We start from the raw sequence: 22,361 nt of genomic DNA on the forward strand, positions 1-22,361 counted from the left end.
AAAAAATAGCGGCAATGCATCGCCCGAAAACGCGCATAATCTAATACAATGAAGCATTTAGTTGAAAACATAAACGCAGATTGAAACCCCGACGTCCTGCAATTCACTTCAGAATGATGAAAACAGCGTGAGCGATTGTTTTTTAACACTGACATGATCATTTTATGGGTTTTAAGTATGCCAATTTATTTTAAAAGTATGCATTGTCCTGGAATTGAGGGGAAGCAGCACCACGCTAAGATGGCTACCGCGCTTACAGGAAGTAAAACTTGGACTTTGCCTTCCGACTTTTTTTTCGCTATTTCCATGCCGCTCGTAACCTGTAACAGCAAAACATAGAAGAGGCGATTTTCTTTTATGCATGATGGCGCAGGGTCCCGTACTTATTATATTGCATCTGGCTGCCTTCGCCTGGAACGTCTTCAGTATACTGAAGAACTTGGAGGTCACTGGCCTGACCCCGAGACATGGAGCTCACACGTATGGTGGTCGCTGGAAGTATTTGACCTTCATTAACCAGGTGAGCGCCAGCTCGTGCTCAGGATGCTAGCATTGTAGACACAGAGAACATACAACAAACGAAAAGCAAGACTATAGCGTATATGTTCGTAAATGGAAACCATGCAGCAAAATGATGATGAGTATAGTTACAAAGTTAAACAAGCATTTACAATGCAACGGTCTCGCCTTTGCAAAAGTTAGAGCTATTGGCATTGTAAATGACAACATTTGTATTTATGTGTTGGTTTTGAAAACAGATAAATAAATGGCATTTTGTCATTTACAATGCCAATAGCTTAATCTCTCGCAAATGCGAGACCTATTGCATTTGCAATGCAATAGGTCGCGTATTTGATATTGCGAATAACAATGCGTTTTATTTATGTTTCAAAAACCAAAACATAACTAAAAGGTCTCTCACACTGCTCTCTCACACACCATGCTCTCCCACACACCATGCTCTCCGTAGAACACTCACACTGCTGTCTCTCCCACACTGCTGTCTCTCCCACACACAGCCACACGCACACATACAGAGAGCTACACATGCAGAGAGCCACACACACATACAGAGAGCCACACACACAGCCCCACACACACATACAGAGCCACACACACACGCATACAGAGAGCCACACACACAGCCACAGCCACACACACACAGAGCCACACACACACACACAGCCACACACACACACACAGCCACACACACACAAAGCCGCGCACACACACACACAGCCACACACAGCCACACACACACAGAGCCACAGCCACAGTTTTCAGTAAGCTTTGATCCTTTTGAGTTAGAAACAATTTATCTACAGATTATACGCCTGATGAGGGATAATTATGCAAAATAAAGGCGAAGGAGTAAACACAGGATCGCTTAATTCCAGTGGCCCTCCACATGACCTACTATTATATTTAAACTCTAACTTTTTGATGGTCAAACTGGACCCTCTCCATACCTGTCCACTGGGTGCAACATTATGAATCTATTGTGACCCCCCAGCCTTCAGCACCTTTGTCAGAGTAACAGGCCCCCTGCCCTCCACCCTAACCAGGTCTCCACAGACCCAGGGGAGACACAAGAAGCAAAGCCATGGCCCACCGTGACTGGAAGGTGCAGCTGCTCGCTTCTCCTCCCCCGGGCCCCTTGACAAGTGACATTTATTTCTTTAATGCGTTTTTATATAGCGCGAACTTCTGTACCCGAAGGTGTAAGAGCATTTTATAAAAGGACCAGTTACATTAAATAACATTCATTGCTGTAGTGGAACAAGGGTGGCTCCGTAGAGTCGCACTCTGGTTTGGACAATGTGCCGGTACCAATATCTCCACTTTTCTCAGGTCTGTAATCGCGGCACCCGCATTTTACTTTTAAAATGTTATAAGTAAAGCGAGGGATTATCCCTCGCCCAGTACTGCAACATGAACATGCTCGAAATAAATGTCACCAAAACTAAAGCAATGATAATATCCATCGCAAAAACCAAAAAGAACGCGTGGTTTATTGAAGGAAAGAGACTGGAAACTGTCACCGCTTACAAGTACTTGGGCGTGTGGATCGATCATAAAGGGAGATCCTCTGCGCACATAACCGAAATGCAGGCTGTCGCTCGAAGCCTAGAAGGAGCCTTCATAAGAACGAAAAGTACCTTGCACTCCCAGGATTTAGTACCATTGATAAAACTGATTACCGCAAAACTACTCCCCACAATCTCCTTTGGCGCAATAATCTTCAAGGATAAAATGAACATTTGGCTGGACAGAGAGCAATCGTCTTGCTATCGCAGGGTTTTCCGACTGCCTAATTCAACTGCTCACGCCCAAATTAGAAAATAATTCTTGCTATCCTCCCAGCGATGGATTATGAGTGCACGCTTCATCAGCTATTGTTTAAAAACTAAACAAGCCAGCCCTCATACCTTAAAGAGCTGCTTATGGTTAGTCTTCAGCAACCCAAAAACATCGTGGAATAAATATTTGATGTCATGCCTCGAATCTCTCAAAGCAAAAGACTATTGGCTATCCTCGCTGCCCATCGAGGCGAAAACAAAACTCTTATCCAAGCAAGCAAAAATTCTCTCAAATGACCTTGATGAGCAACGGGTCAACCAGCTCTTCCACGGTTCCTGGGCCTCCAAATTATACACCCCGAAAACCCTTCCGTCGTACCTTGCATCTTCTGTGAAAGTCCACATAAAACTCCCAAATAATGAGATTCAGCTTCGGTTTAATCCCGCTGATGGCATACAAGTTTGGCCAAGGATACAGGAAAGAAGCACCCTCCCAATGCCGCTTCTGCAAACAGGACGAGGAAAATCTTATCCATATCCTGTGCATTTGCCGAAAACTCCGAGCCCTAAGAAACTTTTGGCTGCGCCCAATCTGGCTCCTATTAAATATCAGTACTTGCCAGGAAGCACTAGACGCATGTATGAGGGGAGACTCACCGCAGTTGGCAGCTCGTTTTGGTAAGTTTATTACAGAAATCAATTCTCCGAATCTTCCCTCTGTCAAAGCTTGAGTTCCCCTCCCCCTGTGACATTCCTGCGCCCTTTTTAATTTAATTTGCAACCACTCTGTTTTTAATTGATTTTTATACTGCCTTCTCTTTTTAAACTTTTAATTCTTAAAGGTTATTCCCTGACTGTGTATCGTGCAACGATTTTAATTAATTGTGCAAATAAAAATTTACTTACTTACTTACTATACTAAAATGAAAGCAATAGATGTTTTTTTCTATTTCTTTCATTTTGGTATAATTGCGGCACCCACCCTCTACTTATAACATTTTAAAAGTAATTTGCCCAGAATCACAGGATGTGGAGTCAACCCTGAGGCTCGAACCTTGGTTTCCAGCACCAAAGTCGGCAGTTTTAGCCGTCAGACCACATCCTCTCCCAAGCTTTCTTCTTTTTCACTCCTGACATCTTCTGCACTCTGTGCAAGTTTTTGCAAAAGTAAATATGAAAAAGGGACAATAATCCTGTCATGCTGGTGCAAAGTTGCTATTGTTAGACATTTTTTTTAAAGCTTGCCAAGTTACACCCGATTTGTAGCACTGGTCTGCTCTCTTATTGGCCTATGCAAATGTTTCCTCGAGTGGCCCCACCCATTGCTTGCCGTGGGCGACGGGGCAGGGAGAGACCGCCTTGAATAATACATTTTCAGGGGGTGTGGGCGATCAGTGCCGAGTGCCACACACAAGCAGAGGAGACCCCGTGGGCAGACTGCAGCGCCTCTCGTTCGGGCAGCAGGCGGCCCCAGAGCCACACAGGCAACTTTATGAAATAGATATCTATACTTACATTGCAAATAGCCCTCAACGGTATGGTGGTCAGTCAAATAAAAATGTACCCCAACCGGAGAAAACAATACTGTATGAATGCTTGTCTGAGTCAATAAATTAGGCTCCTTTTCCTTTGGGCTACAATCTACAAGAACACATTTCGACCAACCAGTTACTCATGGGCATCATGTCTCCCTACGTTCCAAAGACCGAGACACAGTAATTTCTAATACAGCTTCCAAACAAAACAAAAAAAAACGTTTCACAACTGAAATATTTCTTCAATGCTAGCTTCAGACTTGCGCAAACGCAACGTGAGCTCTTACAAAATAAATTACTATGGGGTTTGGTTGTTCAAGGTTGCTATCGGGGTCTTTTCCGTCATCGCACCTACAGTTAAACCACACCCACCCCTGAGGCACGTTCATTGCCCATTAGACCACTCTCAAACGACCCTCTCTTGCACACCACCACCCTTCTGACGGAATTACAGATACATCTTCAACACATCTCATCTGCCCACACAGGATTGACCCTCTCAGTCAACACCACAACTGAAAAACTCCTCCAACTCATCGTGGGTTTGCCTTCCCTTATGGCCGGTTGATCGGACCCTTGTGAACACTGACTCTGGTATGGCTCACTCAGATCACGGACCTGGGTCACTCTCCCTTGCACCGCACGGGGGGTCCCATTCCCTGCCTCGGACTTCTCGTTTCAATACGCCCTGCTCTTACCCTCCTTGAGACCCGCTACTGTTGGCCCGCCCGTACATCTTCAGTCTTTGACACAAGCGCAAAATCAGGATCCTGCAGTACGATCAACGTAGTACGCTGAATGTAAGCACGCAGAGGAACTTCCGTAGCGCGGCGTGAGGACCTTCATCGTGTATATGGCATTGTAGTAACCAGCCAATGTGTTAGATGGGGGTGGGTACGTCTGCAGACATCTTGGAATACATATAGTCGACTTGCGTTCCAGGCTACAGGCGTGTGGAAAACTGTATAAAGTAAATGTTTGTACAATGGACTGAATAAATAAATACGTGTGAGACGATTCAGATACTTATTATATAAACCGGTTGTAAAAAGTGAAGACAGCCTCCCCATAGTGCAATCGCTTTCTTACCTAATTTAGGTTATATATTTCTTTACGCAGGTATTTGTTCGTTCCAGTTTGAGGTGCCTCTCGCCCTTCCCGCTCCTAACGAAATGCATTCAACCAGTCTACCGAATTTTCACTCTCCTGGCCATGGCACGCTCTGGAATGCACAGGATGCTCGATATTGTGACGCTGAACGAGCTACAGTAGGAGACATGGGATGCATAGACATAAAAAAGAGACTGCGGCGAACAGCCATTTTAAGATGCATAGCGCTGAAGACATTCTCTTTTAGCCACGTCCTTTTCAGACGGGCTCGGCATGACTTACCGCTGTGGTAAAAGGTTAATTATCTTCTTTATGGGGCGAAACAGATGGCCCCATAAAGAAGATAAGAAACCCTTTTCCACAGCAGTAAGTCAAGGACCCTAGTCTGAAAAGGACGGGGCTTAAAGAGAAAGAAGAACGTCACTAGGATCTCTTCTCCAATGGCTGGCCACCGTTTAAGACGCCAGCCAATGAAGAAGAGGGGCGGGGCTTAACCTTGCTAGTAGAAAATACCCTACCTCATTAAATCTCGCCAGCTCGACTACGCATGTGGGCAGCCATCGCAGGCTGAGACCTAAAAAATTATTTTGCATGTGCGATGTGGCGTAGCAGCAGCTGTCTACTTTGAAACTGGGGATCTTTGTTCGAGTCTAGACCTCGGCTCTTCATCATGTGATTCTGGGCAAATCACTTAATAATCTCCTCCTGCCCCAAAAAAACAAAACTGAGGGGCAGATTTACAAGCCCCTTGCGCCTCTTTTACGCCGTCGTTGTGTCATTTTTGTGACGCAGCAGCGGCGCAAAGCCAGCGCCATGGTGCGGGGTACAGTGAGCCACATGTAGGCGTTCCGGCGCAGGAACGCCTCCTAAAAGTGGCTGAGTGAAATCTACAATATTTCACTCAACCACGTTTAAGGCCATGCTGCATTAAAACCCTGCGCCTGCTTGACGCAGGCGTAAGGATTGACACAGCATTTTAAGGATAGGGCACCCCAGAACCTTGCTGGGGCTGCGTCTCGCTTGCGACACAACTCCAGCAATGCGCCGCCTTTACGGCAGCAGATGCGTCACGCATCTGTCAATTTTTGCCCCATGGTGCGCTGCATTGTAAATGCCGTACAAAAGGGGGTGGTGATGGATGGAGCATCTGAACCAATCAAACACTCACACCCACTCAACAGATCTGGGTTTAATCCATCACCGTTCTTTAGCCCACTCTGCCACCCCAGTTCAGACATGGCCAAATGCAAATCAGTCTGACCCTGTGCCTCATGGGAACAGTCCAGCCCGAACTGCCAAGCCATGCCTTCCCTGGACCGGAATCAAGCTTCCTAAGACCGGTTTCTGGCATTCCAGCCGTGTTCAGCCAGGCTTGCTTGAATCCAGTGGCAAATTGAGCAAGGGACTCAACGTCTGAGCGTACCCTGCCAACCTATGGCGAACAAAGCGGTACAAAAAGGGGTGGTGATGGACGGAGCATCTGAACCAATCAAACACTCACACCCAGTCAACAGATCTGGGTTTAATCCATCACCGTTCTTTAGCCCACTCTGCCACCCCAGTTCAGACATGGCCATATACAAATCAGTCTGACCCTGTGCCTCATGGGAACAGTTCAGCCCGAACTGCCAAGCCATGCCTTCCTTGGACCGTAATCAAGCTTCCTAGGACCGGTTTCTGGCATTCCAGCCATCTTCAGCCAGGCTTGCTTTAATCCAGTGGCAAGAGGCACAGGGTCAGACTGATTTGCATATGGCCATGTCTGAACTGGGGTGGCAGAGTGGACTAAAGAACGGTGATGGATTACACCCAGATCTGTTGACTGGGTATGAGTGTTTGATTGGTTCAGATGCTCCGTCCATCACCACCCCCTTTTGTACCACTTTGTTCGCCATAAGTTGGCAGGGTATGCTCAGATGTGAGTCCCTTGCTCACTTTGCCACTGGATTCAAGCAAGCTGTGCTGAAGACTGCTGAAAGGCCAGAACCCGGTCCTTGGAAGCTTGTTTCCGGTCCAGGGAAGGCATGGCTTGGCAGTTAGGGCTTGACTGTTCCCATGAGGCACAGGGTAAGACTGATTTGCATATGGCCATGTCTGAACTGGGGTGGCAGAGTGGGCTAAAGAACGGTGATGGATTAAACCCAGATCTGTTGACTGGGTGTGAGTGTTTGATTGGTTCAGATGCTCCGTCCATCACCACCACCACCCCCTTTTGTACCGCATTGTAAATGCGGCGCATCCATGGTGGCGCATTGTGGTATATAAATAAATAATACCGGATCTATTTTTGAATGAATGAATGAAATAACAGATAGCTCAATAAATAAGAGTCAAAATTCGAGGTAGTAGGAGTTTTGCAGGTTTATTACAGCATAAGGACAGGAACAGGTCAACCTGCATAGGAATAGGATGACAGGGCCCAGCAGCTGCTGGGGCTGGATCTGGGATGAGCGCGCTGCCCTTTAATAACAATACATGAGCATATATACATAACGCAAACACATAGCATTACATTGCAGTAGGCGTAGCAGTGGGTGGAGCAGAAGGCGTGACGCGTAGCAGTCGCGAAAGATAAGGGGGAAAAGTAGGTGTAACTGGGCGTATACATAGACATGTGATGCAAACGTAACGGAATATGTCATGAATGGGGCGGTAACCATGGAGGGGGCTACCTAAGGAGCCGGGACCTCTAATCTGATGGTGCGCGCAAACTGGCAATGACGTGTTACTAGGAGAAGCTGGGGGCTATGAACTCTGTGCTAGGAGCAGAGACTAAAGTCTGGAGGGTCGGAGCGACATGTACCTAAACCCTATCTGGTATCTAATGTTTAGGGAACATGTTGATATAAACTAGAAGTCATGAGGGGAAAAGCTAACAGACTCTAAGGCTAGAGCATGCATTTATTCTACATGTAGTGCGTGATGAAGAATATTAAATGACCATTAAATGCAGTATTTCTCTAACGTGGAGACGTGAAGGCTAGACAATGACGGAAACTATTGATGCAGTTCAGTAGCTTGGGAATGCAGAGAAGGAGGACTAAACTGATAGCTGGAATCATAACATAGTCTTGGCAGACTCAGAGGCAGAGCCAAGCTGCACCGGGCACTGCGAGGCAGGAAGTAAGTGAAGGGTCGAGGATACAGGTGGGGGCTGTATCGCTCCTCAGCGAGGCTTCAGGAGACAGGAGCTGAATCTGATGTCCGGGCCCTGTTGAGGCCTAGAAACGGGGACTTTATAATGAATTAACGTGCACACTGAGAAACGTGAAACGTGGCAACATAACTTTACATAGGCCTGATACTCATATTACTCATGAGGACTGGGAAATGACATACCAGAGGTGGACACAACTATAATTGCGTCTTGAATCGGACATGGGGAATACATATGCATATTTAATCATGCACACATAACATATGATGGATGACACGTAGGGACACAGAACATGGCAAAATTTACTTTTCCACATTCCCTCCTTGTCACTACGTTTCCATCAGGAAACATCAATATTCATGATACCATCTATCATTTCATACAGTCCCATTTGTTCATCTCGAATTGTCTTGGAACGAGATTTAGAACGGGGCTTGGGACTAGGAATACAAGAGGTAGCACACATGCCGCAAATCGCAGGGCCACATTGTATACAGAGGCAGCAGCTGAATATGATCGCTACTGCGATACCTAGAAAGGACAGGACTTTCCATCCCCATGCAGAAATTATATTCCAGAACCAACCGGACCATGTCCAGGTGCCTGGATCTTGGTGTAACAGATGGGCAATTTTATGAAGTCTGGTTATAGCTGAATAAACAGACGGCGCGTTATTTGGAATGAAAATGCAGCAACTGGATCCGATGAGTCTACAGGCCCCGCCCCTATCGGCCAATATGACGTCAAGGACGAGACGATTCTGGAGCACAACAATTCTCATAAAGGATTGCTCTTCGGTTAAGTTACCTAGAGCGGAGGCAGTCTCATCTACTACAGCTTCAAGGGTTCTTGTTAACCTACGGATTAGCTTACTATTTACAACTGTACCTAAATAAGGGAAAACACCTTTATCAATATCAATGAATTGCTCTGCAGCAGTTTCAGTATAGTCGACAATCGGGAGATTTCTCTTGTGTCTAGTATGTACTAGGTAGGAATTCCTATGGTAGTCAGGTGGGGCTAGAAAAACAGGTGGCAGTAGGAAGGCAATGTAACAGGTTCCCTCCCAATCGAGGGGTAGACGAACATATGCAGTTTGACCACAAACAAAATAAGAATGACGTGAAGCTTTAAAAATAGATTTCCCACTGTCACTATACTTGACAATAGTAGTACAATCACTATGTCCTACATGTACAGAACCATAATTTCGGACACATAATTCGCCTTTGACTGGTAACACTGAAATAGCAGGTGAGTCTGGAGTAGTATCAGACTGAACATTCAGGACCATAAAATTCGACGAATAGTTACCTAAATTGTACACTTCATTTTCTAGATCTAAACCTGTTCTGTGGGGGGGACCATGCTTGTCTGGGAAACATGTGCTGTTAAGAAAAGACATATCTGTTGAGGATGACGTTAACGTGGACCATGCTCCACACGAACCATTATGGGAAAAAGGATAAGGAAAGAGTGGCAGAACTCCCGTTGACGTCTGGAAAGGGGGGAGTCGACCACACACCCAACAATTTGTGGCATTGCTGGTCTGGTGTGAATAATGCAACATGCGGATAAAAGTATTGTTACGCATAGCGAGGCGGTATGAATATTCATGAGGAGGCAGATCACTAAACGTGTGCTCTACTGTAATATTAGAATGCTTATTTACATGAGGAACTGGAAAACACAGATAAAATGCGTAACTAGTGCAGGAAGTCAAAAGGCTGAGAAATAATATGAAACTTAGAAAAACGATACATCGGATTGAGTTTTGACTAACTCTCTCACTATGGGGGTCTATTTTATACATGTCAGAAACAGTCTAACCGTTTCACCTAGGGGAGGACTTAGACAATCAAACTGGCTGACTTATTTTACTAGACCGTAGCTTTTGCTTATACTCCTGCTGCGGAGTTTTCTCTAACAGGGGAGGGGTTGTGTCAATGTCATTTGCGGGACAGTCCTTAGGAACAATGTTTTGACAAGTTTTTAAATCCTGGGAAATGTTCTTGGAGACCGGCTTTAATCCGTAGAATTTCTTGACGTGCGAAAGGTGTACCCAGCCGCGGCGTCCTTCCAATTTCACGGCTGTACGGGTGGTGAGGAGGACCTGACGGGGCTCCTTCCAACGTGGCTCCAGCGGACTTGATCTGTCGAAGTTACGTACGAGGACCATTGAACCTGGAACGATTTCATGCGGGGCCACCTCGGTATTGTCTGGAAATGCGGCGGCAACCTGTGAACGACATGAGTTGAGGGCAGACATCAAGGAAGCTAGGTAATCTGTCAGCATATTACATGAAACATCAGTAATACTTCGGGGTCTAGGAGTACCCCACATGTTAGGGGGGCGGCCAAAAACGACCTCATACGGGGACAGACCTGATCTGGAATGTGCGACCATGCGCATATAAAACAAAGCAACTGGCAGAGCTACTAGCCAGTCCACACCTTTCTCTTTACATATTTTGGCAATTCGGATTTTCAGAGTCTGATTATGTCTCTCGACCAGACCAGCTGCTTCAGGATGGCGTACACAATGAAACTTCCACTGGTACCCTAACAACAGGGAAACGTGCTTCATGAGTTCAGATGAGAATGGCTGACCGTTATCAGAATATACGACTCTAGGGAGTCCATATCGAGGGAAAAACTCACGAACCAACTGCTTGGCAGTGGTCGCGGCTGTGTAATCTGGGACTGGATATGCTTCTGTCCATCTGGACAAAGCGCATACAACTACAAGGACATACTTGAAACCTCGACATCGCTCCATCTGAATATAATCCATCTGGAGGACCTCAAAAGGGTGGTCAGGAGGCTGGAATCCACCTTGTTCCACTGGGACACTTTTACCTGGATTAAACTGACAACATATCATACAGGTACGGACTTTCTGCTTGGCTGCAGCTCATAAATGCTTGTTGAACCAAATGTTCTGGATACTGTCTAACATTGCTTTTTCTCCTAAATGTGCTGGACTATGTGCGGTATTAATGATAACTTGAACCATAGAGTCGGGGAGAAACCATGTGGTTCTTCCCTTCGTCACCCATCCTTGATCTGTCTGGACCCCTCCTTGTTCAGACCATTTCTTGATTTCATCGGGAGTAGCATGTAACTGGATATCTATGACATCCTGGGTGGGGTCCTTAACTGTCATGCATGTAGTCAGATCTGGAGTTTGTGTCTGTGTCGGATTAACTTGAATGTCTGGAGTCTGTGCTGTAAGCTTGGCTGTGCGATCTGCTAGATCATTACCTTGGGAAATAATGTCAGTAACTTTCGTATGTGCTTTGCATTTCATAATAGCAATGGATGTCGGTAAATGTATTGCATCTAACAGAGCTTGGATAAGGAAACCATGCTGAATCTTGGTTCCATGAGAAGTCATGAAACCTCTCTCCTGCCAGAGCACTCCAAAGTCGTGAACGACTCCAAATGCGTAGCGTGAATCTGTGTAAATATTAACTTTCTTTTCCTTGGCGTGTATACAAGCTTGTGTCAGAGCAACTAGCTCTGCTGCTTGAGCGGACAGAGTGTCAATGCGGTGTGTCTCAATAACTTCAGTGTCAGTAGTCACTGCATACGCGGCAACTAAATCTCCTGTACTAGTTCTCATACATGACCCATCCACATAAAGTGTCAGGTCGGGATCTAGTAACGGAATGTCTGTCAGGTCTTGTCTTGGCTTTGTCGTAATGTTGACTACTTCCACACAATTGTGTGCGGCAGAATTTGAATTAACTGATGGTAACAGTGTAGCAGGATTTAAAATGTTGCAGCGTCTGATTTCTATGTGTGGCTGGAACAGTGTCAATTCATAACCCGTTAAACGTGCAATTGTCAAGTGCTGTGTTTGTGTTCTATTTAAAAGAACTTCCACGGAGTGTGGAACTTGTACTGTCAGGGAGTGTCCTAAAACTATGGAATCACTTTGTCTGATAGCTAGTGCTGTGGCTGCAACTGACTTGAGGCACGCAGGCAAAGCCTGGGCGACTGGATCTAATGTGCTAGAAAAATAAGCACACGGCTTGTATTGTCCTGCTTGATCTTGTGTGAGAACAGATAATGCTGTACCTTCGCGTTCAGTGACGAAAAGTGTAAAAGGCTTACTGTAGTTCGGTGTAGCTAGAACTGGAGCTTGACATAAAGCTTTCTTTAACTCGTTGAAACTAAGTGTATGTTCAGATGTCCAAGGGAGGACAGTCGGTGCGGCTGCCTCCTGTGTCGTTAACTGTATCAGTGGCTTGGCTAGAAACGCATACTGAGGAATCCATTGTCTGCAGTAAGAAGTAAGGCCAATAAAGGCACGTACCTCCTTCTGGGTCCTGGGCTGAGGAAGACTCGCTATCAACTGGATGCGATCGGGTGTCAACTGCCTACCCCTCTTGGACAGCAAGTGTCCTAAGTAAACCACTTGCTGGACACAGAATTGAAGCTTCGAAGGGGACACCTTGTGCCCCATCTCGGCTAGGAAATACAGAACCGTCAGTGACGCTCGCTCGCAGTCACGTTCAGAACGGGCTGTGATCAATAGATCATCGACATACTGGAGCAGGGCAGTGTCAGTTGGCATGTGAATATTGTCTAGTTGTCTCTTAAGTGCTTGACTGTAAATACTAGGACTTTCTGTGAAACCTTGAGGAGCTCGTGTAAACATATAGCTCCTTCCATTTAAACAAAATCCGAAAAGAAACTGGCTGTCTGGATGGATGGGAACACTAAAAAATGCATTCTTGAGGTCGATTACTGTAAAGAACATGGCTTCGGAATCAATGGCTGTCAATAGGGAAGAGATATCTGGGACAACTGGGTACTGAGGAATAATACATTTGTTAAGTTCTCGTAAATCAATCACTAATCGATATACTGGGGGTGCATTTGGATCAGTACGTTTCATGACTGGAATGATCGGAGAGTTACATACATTGGAGTCAGTTTCTACAACTACTCCTTGAGCCATGAGCTCGTCTATAATTTTGGATAAGGCTGCTACAGCCTCAGGTGGCAATCTATACTGTCTGATTCGTGGTAACACTACACCTGGTTTGAGGGTCACACGATGGGGTGTGATTTGCATGTAACCTACATCAGTTGGACCTTGCGCCCATAAATGCTGTGGGACATTAGACAGTCTTGGATCAAAATCACGTAATACATAGTGACCCTTAAAGTCACGTAGGAACAATCGTATTCCCTCGGGGGAACAACATATAACTGCACCTAACTCTTTCAATGTCTTAATGCCTAACAGATTTTCTGGACATGACTTAGTAAGTAACAGATCAGTAGTGCGGGACAATGGACCTACTTCTAGAGTGACTGGCTTTGAAATCTCATTTACGATAGGCTTTCCTGAAAATCCAAGGGAAACATTTCTAGAGCCTGAGAGCGGAGCCCCTGGAACTTCGGCGTGACTAATTGTGGTCCTACTTGCCCCTGTATCAATCAAAAACTTTCTGTCTTTCCCTAATACTTGACTGTGAACATAGGGACCTTCTTGATCTACAGGTATCTCGATGAGAGGCAAGCCTACCTCCCTCTCTAGGCTGTTTCATGAATACTGCTGATACTCTGGATACTCAGACTGTGCATACTGGTACATCTGCGATGTAACATGCTGTGTTGCAGCAATAGGCTGCGGTGCTGTAACTGTCTGTGGTGCATTCTGTGACTGAGGAGTCTGTGAAACTTGCTCTTGTCTAGGCGGACGTGGTCTTTCTTTAGTCTTACCAGTAGCTATGTTGTGTTTCAGAACTGCACACTCATTTATGAAATGACCTGGCTGTTTACAATAATTGCAGTTCCCTTTAACGGGAGCTGCAGGATGACTGGCTTGATTCGGACCCCTCTTCTGACTGTCTTGAGGAACAGATTGTGCAACTAGCACTTTCATTTTTGTGTCTTTCATACGTTTTCTTTCGTGTTCTTGTTCTTCTCTGATTCTATTCTGGTGATACTGGAGCATCTGGAGCATCTGGGACGGAGTATTAGCTTGCCAGGTACTTTCGACTTTCAGAACTCGGTTTTTAATTGGTGGACTTGAATTCTCGACTAATTTAGTAACGAAAAGGTGAGGGTACGACTCACTACTTGTCTTGAGACCACTGTTGATACTAAAGCACTTTTCAAACCTAGAATAAAAATCACAAATATCTTCATCTTGTTTCTGTTTACAGGCTGAGATTGCATCCCAGTCTTCTTTTCTAGTTGTCAATAATCTGGGTAAAACTTGAATCAATAATTCTGGTAATTCTTTACATTTCTCTCCTAGACCAGTACCTGGTACACGTATCTTATCTTCTGCTTCTAGGACTGCCCAATCTATCTTTTTCTCTCCCACCTCCCATTCTTTCTCCTTGAGCTTTTCATACACCCCTGCGGGCAACAGAACCTTTAACATTTTAATTATATCCGGGTATGTGTATTCTCCCATACGGAGCATGTCTTTTAATTCTCTATGGTACCCTGCTGGATCTTTGTCATGACAGGGAATTAATTTCTTCATTTCGAGGAGTTCCATCTTTGTGATTGGAGTGTAAACAAACACTCGTTGCATTTCACCGTCCTCTGTCTTAACTGGATGCACTTCTCGTAACGGGTTCTGTCTTTCCATGTAAAATGGTTTACTTTCTGGGGGTGAGACATGAACGAAATGCGGGTTCAAGAACATTCTATATTTATGGCGTTGTTCTAGAATGACACTAATTAAATCGGTACCTAGACCTCTCCATCTGTACTGGAGTAACTCGTTCAGGATATCATGTAACGGGCCTGGATCAGAATGTTGACCCTCATACAGAGTAATGAGGTGCTGGATCATATACATACCCACCAGTCGCTGCTCGGCTGGGGGCATTTTCAGAAACATTTGTGCCACTATTTCGTCTGGAAAAGTGGTAGAATCAGTAATCCATCGGACTGCTGACCGAACTATTTCTTGTTCATGCATAGTACTTAACTCACTATAACCGATTCGTGATTTCAGAATGTGATCGGTAGCTTGGAATACTTGTTCTAGGGAACCTTGTTCTGGTGCTGAATGATGGGAAATTGGCTTGTGTTCTAGACGTAAATGGCGATCTGGAAATCTAGGTTTTCCTACATACGCTATTCTGGCGGTATTCTCATCGTCTTCTTCTTCAGGATCAGAGGTACTTTCTTTCTCGCTTACTTGTGCTGCTTTACGCTGTTCGTGTATCTTTATTATCTCTCTACGGATTTTCTTGTACATACTTTCCATGGCACCAATGGTATTGTGCTTTCCTTCGGCTATATTATCACTCCACTTTGTTAGAGTTTTCATTTCGGCCGGATCTTTAGACGGGTAATCTTGTTCTCTTATTAGACAGTTAATTAAGAACTTTAATATCATGCGCTGAATCTCGGCTTTCCTTTGAGACATGGCATCACTAATACTTTGTGGGTCATCCCCTGTACGGATGAAACGATATATCCTGTCTAGATCTTCTTTCATATTCGGCAGGGTGACTAGATACTCGGTCACTCTCCTTACGCGTACGGAATATAAAACCATATTAAACTCGCCTGGAACTGGGTCATAGACACATTCGCCAAGGGTTTGCCTGATCTCTGCAACAGACTTATTACTCTTAGGAGTACGCTGTGATGCTTGAGCATGTAATTCGAGTGCTGATAAACGCTTGTATGGCGGCGGGGTTTGAGGAAGACCTCCTCCTGCAGCCCCTAAACTAGAATCATCAACTGATGCTTTTCGTCCTGGCAGGGTGGGTAATTGTAACGTGGGCTGGACTTGTATGGCGGGCTGACCCGGGGGGGCTGTTAAGGGCACCCCGGTGCCTGGGGGAGTAGGAATTACCTGATTTACAGGGACTGGCGGAGCGCGGACAGGATTTACATATTCAGGGATTGTGTCGTCCAAATAGGACGAGATGAAAATATCAGCTGCGGTCGGTTTGTGACGTAGCTTGGTCGGAACTAACGGTGGCGGGAAATTACTAGATGCCTCCGGGGTCGCTTTTGGCAAGCCCTCGGCAAGAAGAGGATACATACCCTTAATGAGGGCGTTCCTCTGTCTGTCTGATTGCTCAGTTCTAACTCGTTCACCTATCTCGATTAATTACCTTTCTTGGGCTCGTTCTTGGGATTCTCTACTTAGTTCTGACTTTCTGATTTCTTTTTCGGTTCTTTTATGAGCTTCTTTGCGCCATAGCTCGATGGCATCTTTCTGTGATTGTCTGGCTTTCTTTTTCCATAATGCCTCTTCTACTCGCATGATGCATTCGGCATCCCATGTACCCGATACGGGCCATCTATACTTTTCTTCTAACTGCTTGGTATACTCTACCCATAAATCTAGATACAATATGGCACTTATGCCATGTTTCTGATACATAAAGTGACCTGGACTGTCCCTAGGCGGGACGGGAACTGCTGCTTCCAGCAGACCCTTTCTAGTCTTTAACTGACGTAACTTGGAAAATATGGGCATGACTGAACTGTAATCTAGACACAATACAATACACAATGAACACGATACTTATACCCCATTCATACCACGACATTGAAATACATGAAAAACATTTAAAATAACAGTTCGAACAGAATACTACCTGGAAATATTGCGAACAGAACACTTGAAATTTCTCGAGAACAGAACTGACTAGAACAGAAACTAGATGCACTGCTGAAACAGTACGAAACTTACCGGTCTCTTAAAGAGACACGTCAGGACCCGCATCCACCGAAGTGGACACTTCGTTTGTGGGACTGTGTACCACCAACCCACAGACCAGAGTCAATTTAAATTGACCCTGTCTAGATACCACCCCAGTAACGGTACTCACCGGGCAGCAAGAACGGAAGGCCTCGGACTGGACTGCACTGCTACGACGATGACGACGAACTTCGGACTTCAGTTACGGGTGGACCTCCGGATACCTCGGACCTTGTACTCTTGGCTTGGGCTCTGGTCGGGACTCGCCGCGTTCCTCCACCGTCTCGTTTGGATGCTGGACCGCCTCCTCCGTCTTCTCCGTGGGCCTGAGGGATACTTGAGCAGAAATATCTGCCACTGCGCAGAAGAGTTCCGTCACGACTGCAGAGGGTCAGGGGGTCGGCGTGGCTTCACCGACGCGTGGGGAAAGGGCAAGTCCCTATTCGGGCGCCATTATGTGGTATATAAATAAATAATACCGGATCTATTTTTGAATGAATGAATGAAATAACAGATAGCTCAATAAATAAGAGTCAAAATTCGAGGTAGTAGGAGTTTTGCAGGTTTATTACAGCATAAGGACAGGAACAGGTCAACCTGCATAGGAATAGGATGACAGGGCCCAGCAGCTGCTGGGGCTGGATCTGGGATGAGCGCGCTGCCCTTTAATAACAATACATGAGCATATATACATAACGCAAACACATAGCATTACATTGCAGTAGGCGTAGCAGTGGGTGGAGCAGAAGGCGTGACGCGTAGCAGTCGCGAAAGATAAGGGGGAAAAGTAGGTGTAACTGGGCGTATACATAGACATGTGATGCAAACGTAACGGAATATGTCATGAATGGGGCGGTAACCATGGAGGGGGCTACCTAAGGAGCCGGGACCTCTAATCTGATGGTGCGCGCAAACTGGCAATGACGTGTTACTAGGAGAAGCTGGGGGCTATGAACTCTGTGCTAGGAGCAGAGACTAAAGTCTGGAGGGTCGGAGCGACATGTACCTAAACCCTATCTGGTATCTAATGTTTAGGGAACATGTTGATATAAACTAGAAGTCATGAGGGGAAAAGCTAACAGACTCTAAGGCTAGAGCATGCATTTATTCTACATGTAGTGCGTGATGAAGAATATTAAATGACCATTAAATGCAGTATTTCTCTAACGTGGAGACGTGAAGGCTAGACAATGACGGAAACTATTGATGCAGTTCAGTAGCTTGGGAATGCAGAGAAGGAGGACTAAACTGATAGCTGGAATCATAACATAGTCTTGGCAGACTCAGAGGCAGAGCCAAGCTGCACCGGGCACTGCGAGGCAGGAAGTAAGTGAAGGGTCGAGGATACAGGTGGGGGCTGTATCGCTCCTCAGCGAGGCTTCAGGAGACAGGAGCTGAATCTGATGTCCGGGCCCTGTTGAGGCCTAGAAACGGGGACTTTATAATGAATTAACGTGCACACTGAGAAACGTGAAACGTGGCAACATAACTTTACATAGGCCTGATACTCATATTACTCATGAGGACTGGGAAATGACATACCAGAGGTGGACACAACTATAATTGCGTCTTGAATCGGACATGGGGAATACATATGCATATTTAATCATGCACACATAACATATGATGGATGACACGTAGGGACACAGAACATGGCAAAATTTACTTTTCCACAGCATCCCTGCTAATATGCAGGGATGCGCCAGTTATTGTAAATCTGCCCCTGAATGTGTCCTTGTGTAATGTAACTTGTGCTTATGTAAAGCGCTCTCGTACCTTTGGATAGACTTTGAGCTATATAAAAACAAACTGAAACAAAAATTGGCATAGCCATTAGGTCTTGCCTTATAAGTGTTTAGCCATGCAGCACATTATCCTGGGTGCTGTGCCAACATGGACTGAAGAGTTATACTATTTCTACACACTGGATCATGCGTTCTGAATCAGGAATTCATGCTTGCCTCGAGAAATATTTATTGCCACATTCCAAGGCTTTTTAACACAACACCCTACTCACCACCAATGCACTGCACTTCGAGATCTCACATGCAGGTCGGGGTGGTGGCGGGAAGGGAGTAAACAAAAAAAAAGAATTTAATAAAATGTTCCTCCTGTCTGAGTCACCACGTCCTGCTCGTCGCGTCTCTCCACCCTTTTCTCCGGCCGGAACAGGAAGGACCCAGGAAGTACCCAGGCTCCCCTAAGCCAATCAAAGTGCTGCAATGCAGCGTTGAGATTGGTATGAGTGCCATGGTTTGGTGCTCAGACGGGGGCTGGGGACCTGGGAATGTTGTCCACCCTGGCTGTAATGCAGCCTGGGTGGAGAACATGCTATGTGCGCATGAATGTTTGTCTGGCCCCAGATGACCAACCAAACATTCATGCGCATGTAGGGAGTGAAAACCAATCCTCCCCTGCTCTCTCAGCTGAGCAGCCTTGCCCCGCCACCCAAAGCTGCTGCGCCTGCAACATTAAAAAAATAAATAATAACATTGAGTTATCATTTTATTTCTTACACTGCTGAAAATAATTGGGGCGACGTTCCTCCGCCTTAGCGGAGGAGACGCCACTGCTTACATGTACCACCATTACACTGCAGTCAGAGTTGTCGCAGGTGCCACCGCGCACTGCACTCTGAGATTTCACATGTACAACCAGTGCCTGCAGTCAAACATGTCTCAGGCATCGTGCACGGTACTTAAAGATGTCTTGCTTTCAGAAATGTCACAAGGATGACAACTTGCCATAATGTGAAAAATCACGAATCATAAAAAAATGTCCTGCCATCGCACATACCATAAGGGGACTTGACAAGATGGCGGACTGATTAAACGCTCTCTACTGGTATCTGCTTTACATGTTTGGGACTCCCTGGAAAGTATGTAGACCCCTTTTGTTACATGCCATACACAGAAGTCCCAGACAGTAGTTACTCAGAATGCTTGGAAGCCGTGGGTAATGAGGTTAAACATATTTTCTGGCAATTACGTTCACCTCCCTCCCCAAGCAAAGCAATAGCCCCGAGATATGTAAAGATACACAATGTAACAGGCTAATGAAGTTATAATTCATGGGGTTTGAAAAGCGTGAGTACCTTACAAGCACACATTGTCCGAATTGTTTAAAAAAAACACTGGCAGGTTAGCATGATGAAATGGTGTGTTTGCAGTTTGTGTGATAATAGTGAGGGTAAGGGCACACTGATTAAACGCACCTTAAGTCTGTGCTAATTCCTAAAAATAAGATGGTCCAATGAATACGTATAATTATTTATGCATTTGCATGGTGTAGAGTTTGCATGTAGTTATGTTACTAAATACCTGCCTTGCTTTAGGAACACCCCCTCCCACCTTTAAACAGAGAAGAAGTCCTTAAAATAAGCACCTGCTAAGTAGTATATCCCGAATGCAGCACACGTGTGAAGTGCTATTAACAAGACACTACCTGCATCTTTTTATTGTAACTTTGAGTTTGGTATATTGTTGTGTGCGATTGAAACGGTGTGTTTTTTGTATAAAAAATGCTTTTTTGTAACATGCTTGTGCAGCATCTTAAGGAGAGTGCTTGTGAATTTGTTGCTATGTGTTTATATTGTAATTGTCGGATTCGGCGAAAAGAGACAGGTTGCCAGCATGCAAGCTGTCACCCTATAGTATGTGATGCATTCCTATAGGTACTGTATCGATTCCCCTATTCCTGACCCTGGTTTGGTTAATAATTAACTAGCAGCCATCCAACGGTGCAAAAAACGTTATCTGATTAAGCCACACCACGGCACAGAAGCGCGTTATCTGATTAGGTCATAACGCATGCCATCTAATTAGACAAGCGATATTCCTCCAGCCCCTGATAAGGCATACGGAGTTCTCAAAACAAATCAAACCTACAGCGACCTGGGAAATTCCCATAGCCATTGTTTTGATTTCACCGAGAACTTCAGCAAAAGAATGTGCGAACGAGCCCGTTCATATGACATCCTTATTGACGTATATATGTCCATCCTTACGTCAATCTCGGCACCTTTCAGGTATAAATATTACCGACATTGCCTTAAGCAAACACATGCGGTGGTGACGAGATCGGAGCAGCGAGACGTGCTGAGGAGCCCAGCAGAGAGCGAAGCCCACAGACGCTGCCCCGCCTTCCTGACGCGCTGAGAACGAGACACTGCCTTTCTCCTGCCGAGAAATCCAGCTCCGGCGCTTCCAAGCAGCCCTCGCAGGCAGCTGGAATATCAAGACCTGGGATAAGAGATACCAGCCCTCCATCATTCTAGATCTCAGGTACAGAACTGAATAACCCCTTGCAGAGAATTCTCGAATCAGTCCCTTGGCAAAACAAACTTAACTTAAACTGCTACTTATCTACTCCCGCCCACGTATTAGGCTTAGGTCAGGTACACTGGGGTAGGCGTGGTTAGAGGCACCAGTTGAGTATGATTAGTCAAATGTATATATGTATGTATCTATTTTATCCATTTTAAAGTATCATATGGCTCAGAAACCATATCAATGCTTTTACAGTATTATTTTATAATTCTGTCTCTACTGTATGCACTTTACTTAACTACAAGTATTGCAATAATAGCGATTCATTTCTCTTGTATGAGAAAAGAGACTGATCAATAAATAACATCTTTTATTGAACCACGCCCATCTCTTATTTCTCTACAAACTGGTGAAACTAAGAATGCACGTACTGACTGAGCAAAATAAGTTGTCTATTGTTTTCACACGACTCTAGAGATACACTCTTGATTAGGGGAGAGCAAAGTTGTCATGTTCTATGGTTGTCAGAAACTAAATCCCTTCTTGTCTATCCAGGGAGGTTAAAATCCTCCTTGCCTATTCGAGAAAGTTTCTAGTGAACTCTGAGCTAGCTGGCAAACACAAAACTTTAAGTCTAATATCGTCGGTAGAAGACCTAGTTAACCTCTGCCCTAGGTCTATACTATTGAAGATATTATTCCAATGCGCAGAGCCTATTGGGATAATAGGAACTACACTACATGGCGCCCAACGTTTGGATAGGCGATAAAACTAACGCAAGACATTAGAGTAACTCAGTCGTGCTTTTTCACACAGAACCCCTTTTTTCCCATAATACTCCAAAGACGTCTGGAGTGGGTGAAAGGTCATATCCGCCAAACCTCGCAGGAGGAGACTCCTATGTATGGTTCTTGGTTTATTCAACGTTGAAGGATACACTGTTCCAAAATATTGTGCATCTAATCTTTATATTCCGTGGAAACTTGATCTGCAAACAAACAGAATAACCTTCCTGTCAGTAAAATGACAGAAAGTGAAGAAGAAAGGGAGACAGTTAGACTAGCAGCTGAACTCCTAGTAGCAGACAATACTCTGCTGGAAAATGACCCAGATGCAATACTCATCCCGGTCAACATAAGAAAATCTATAACTTTAAAACTTATAGAAAATGGACTAACACCAAGAGATGGTACAGTCATATTCGTAATTGAGGCACACGAATATCGGCAGACAGAGGTATTCTATTCATGGAAAAACTTTCCAGCAGCAAACGCTGTAACAAAGGAC

At 45.2% G+C, this 22,361-nt stretch overlaps 1 protein-coding gene across 1 annotated transcript in view; it reads left to right on the forward strand.

The window, feature by feature from the left end:
• The first annotated feature begins 296 nt into the window (after positions 1-296).
• LOC144768278 (androgen-induced gene 1 protein-like) overlaps positions 297-22,361 on the forward strand; it is a 198,650-nt gene continuing 176,585 nt past the window's right edge. The window contains exon 1 of the mRNA XM_078651831.1: positions 297-520. Coding sequence (XP_078507957.1) covers positions 362-520 — 159 coding nt within the window. The 5' untranslated portion in view covers positions 297-361. The remainder of the gene's footprint in view (positions 521-22,361) is intronic.

The sequence above is a fragment of the Lissotriton helveticus genome, chromosome 7 (assembly GCF_964261635.1).
Source record: "Lissotriton helveticus chromosome 7, aLisHel1.1, whole genome shotgun sequence".
Lineage (NCBI taxonomy): Eukaryota > Metazoa > Chordata > Amphibia > Caudata > Salamandridae > Lissotriton > Lissotriton helveticus.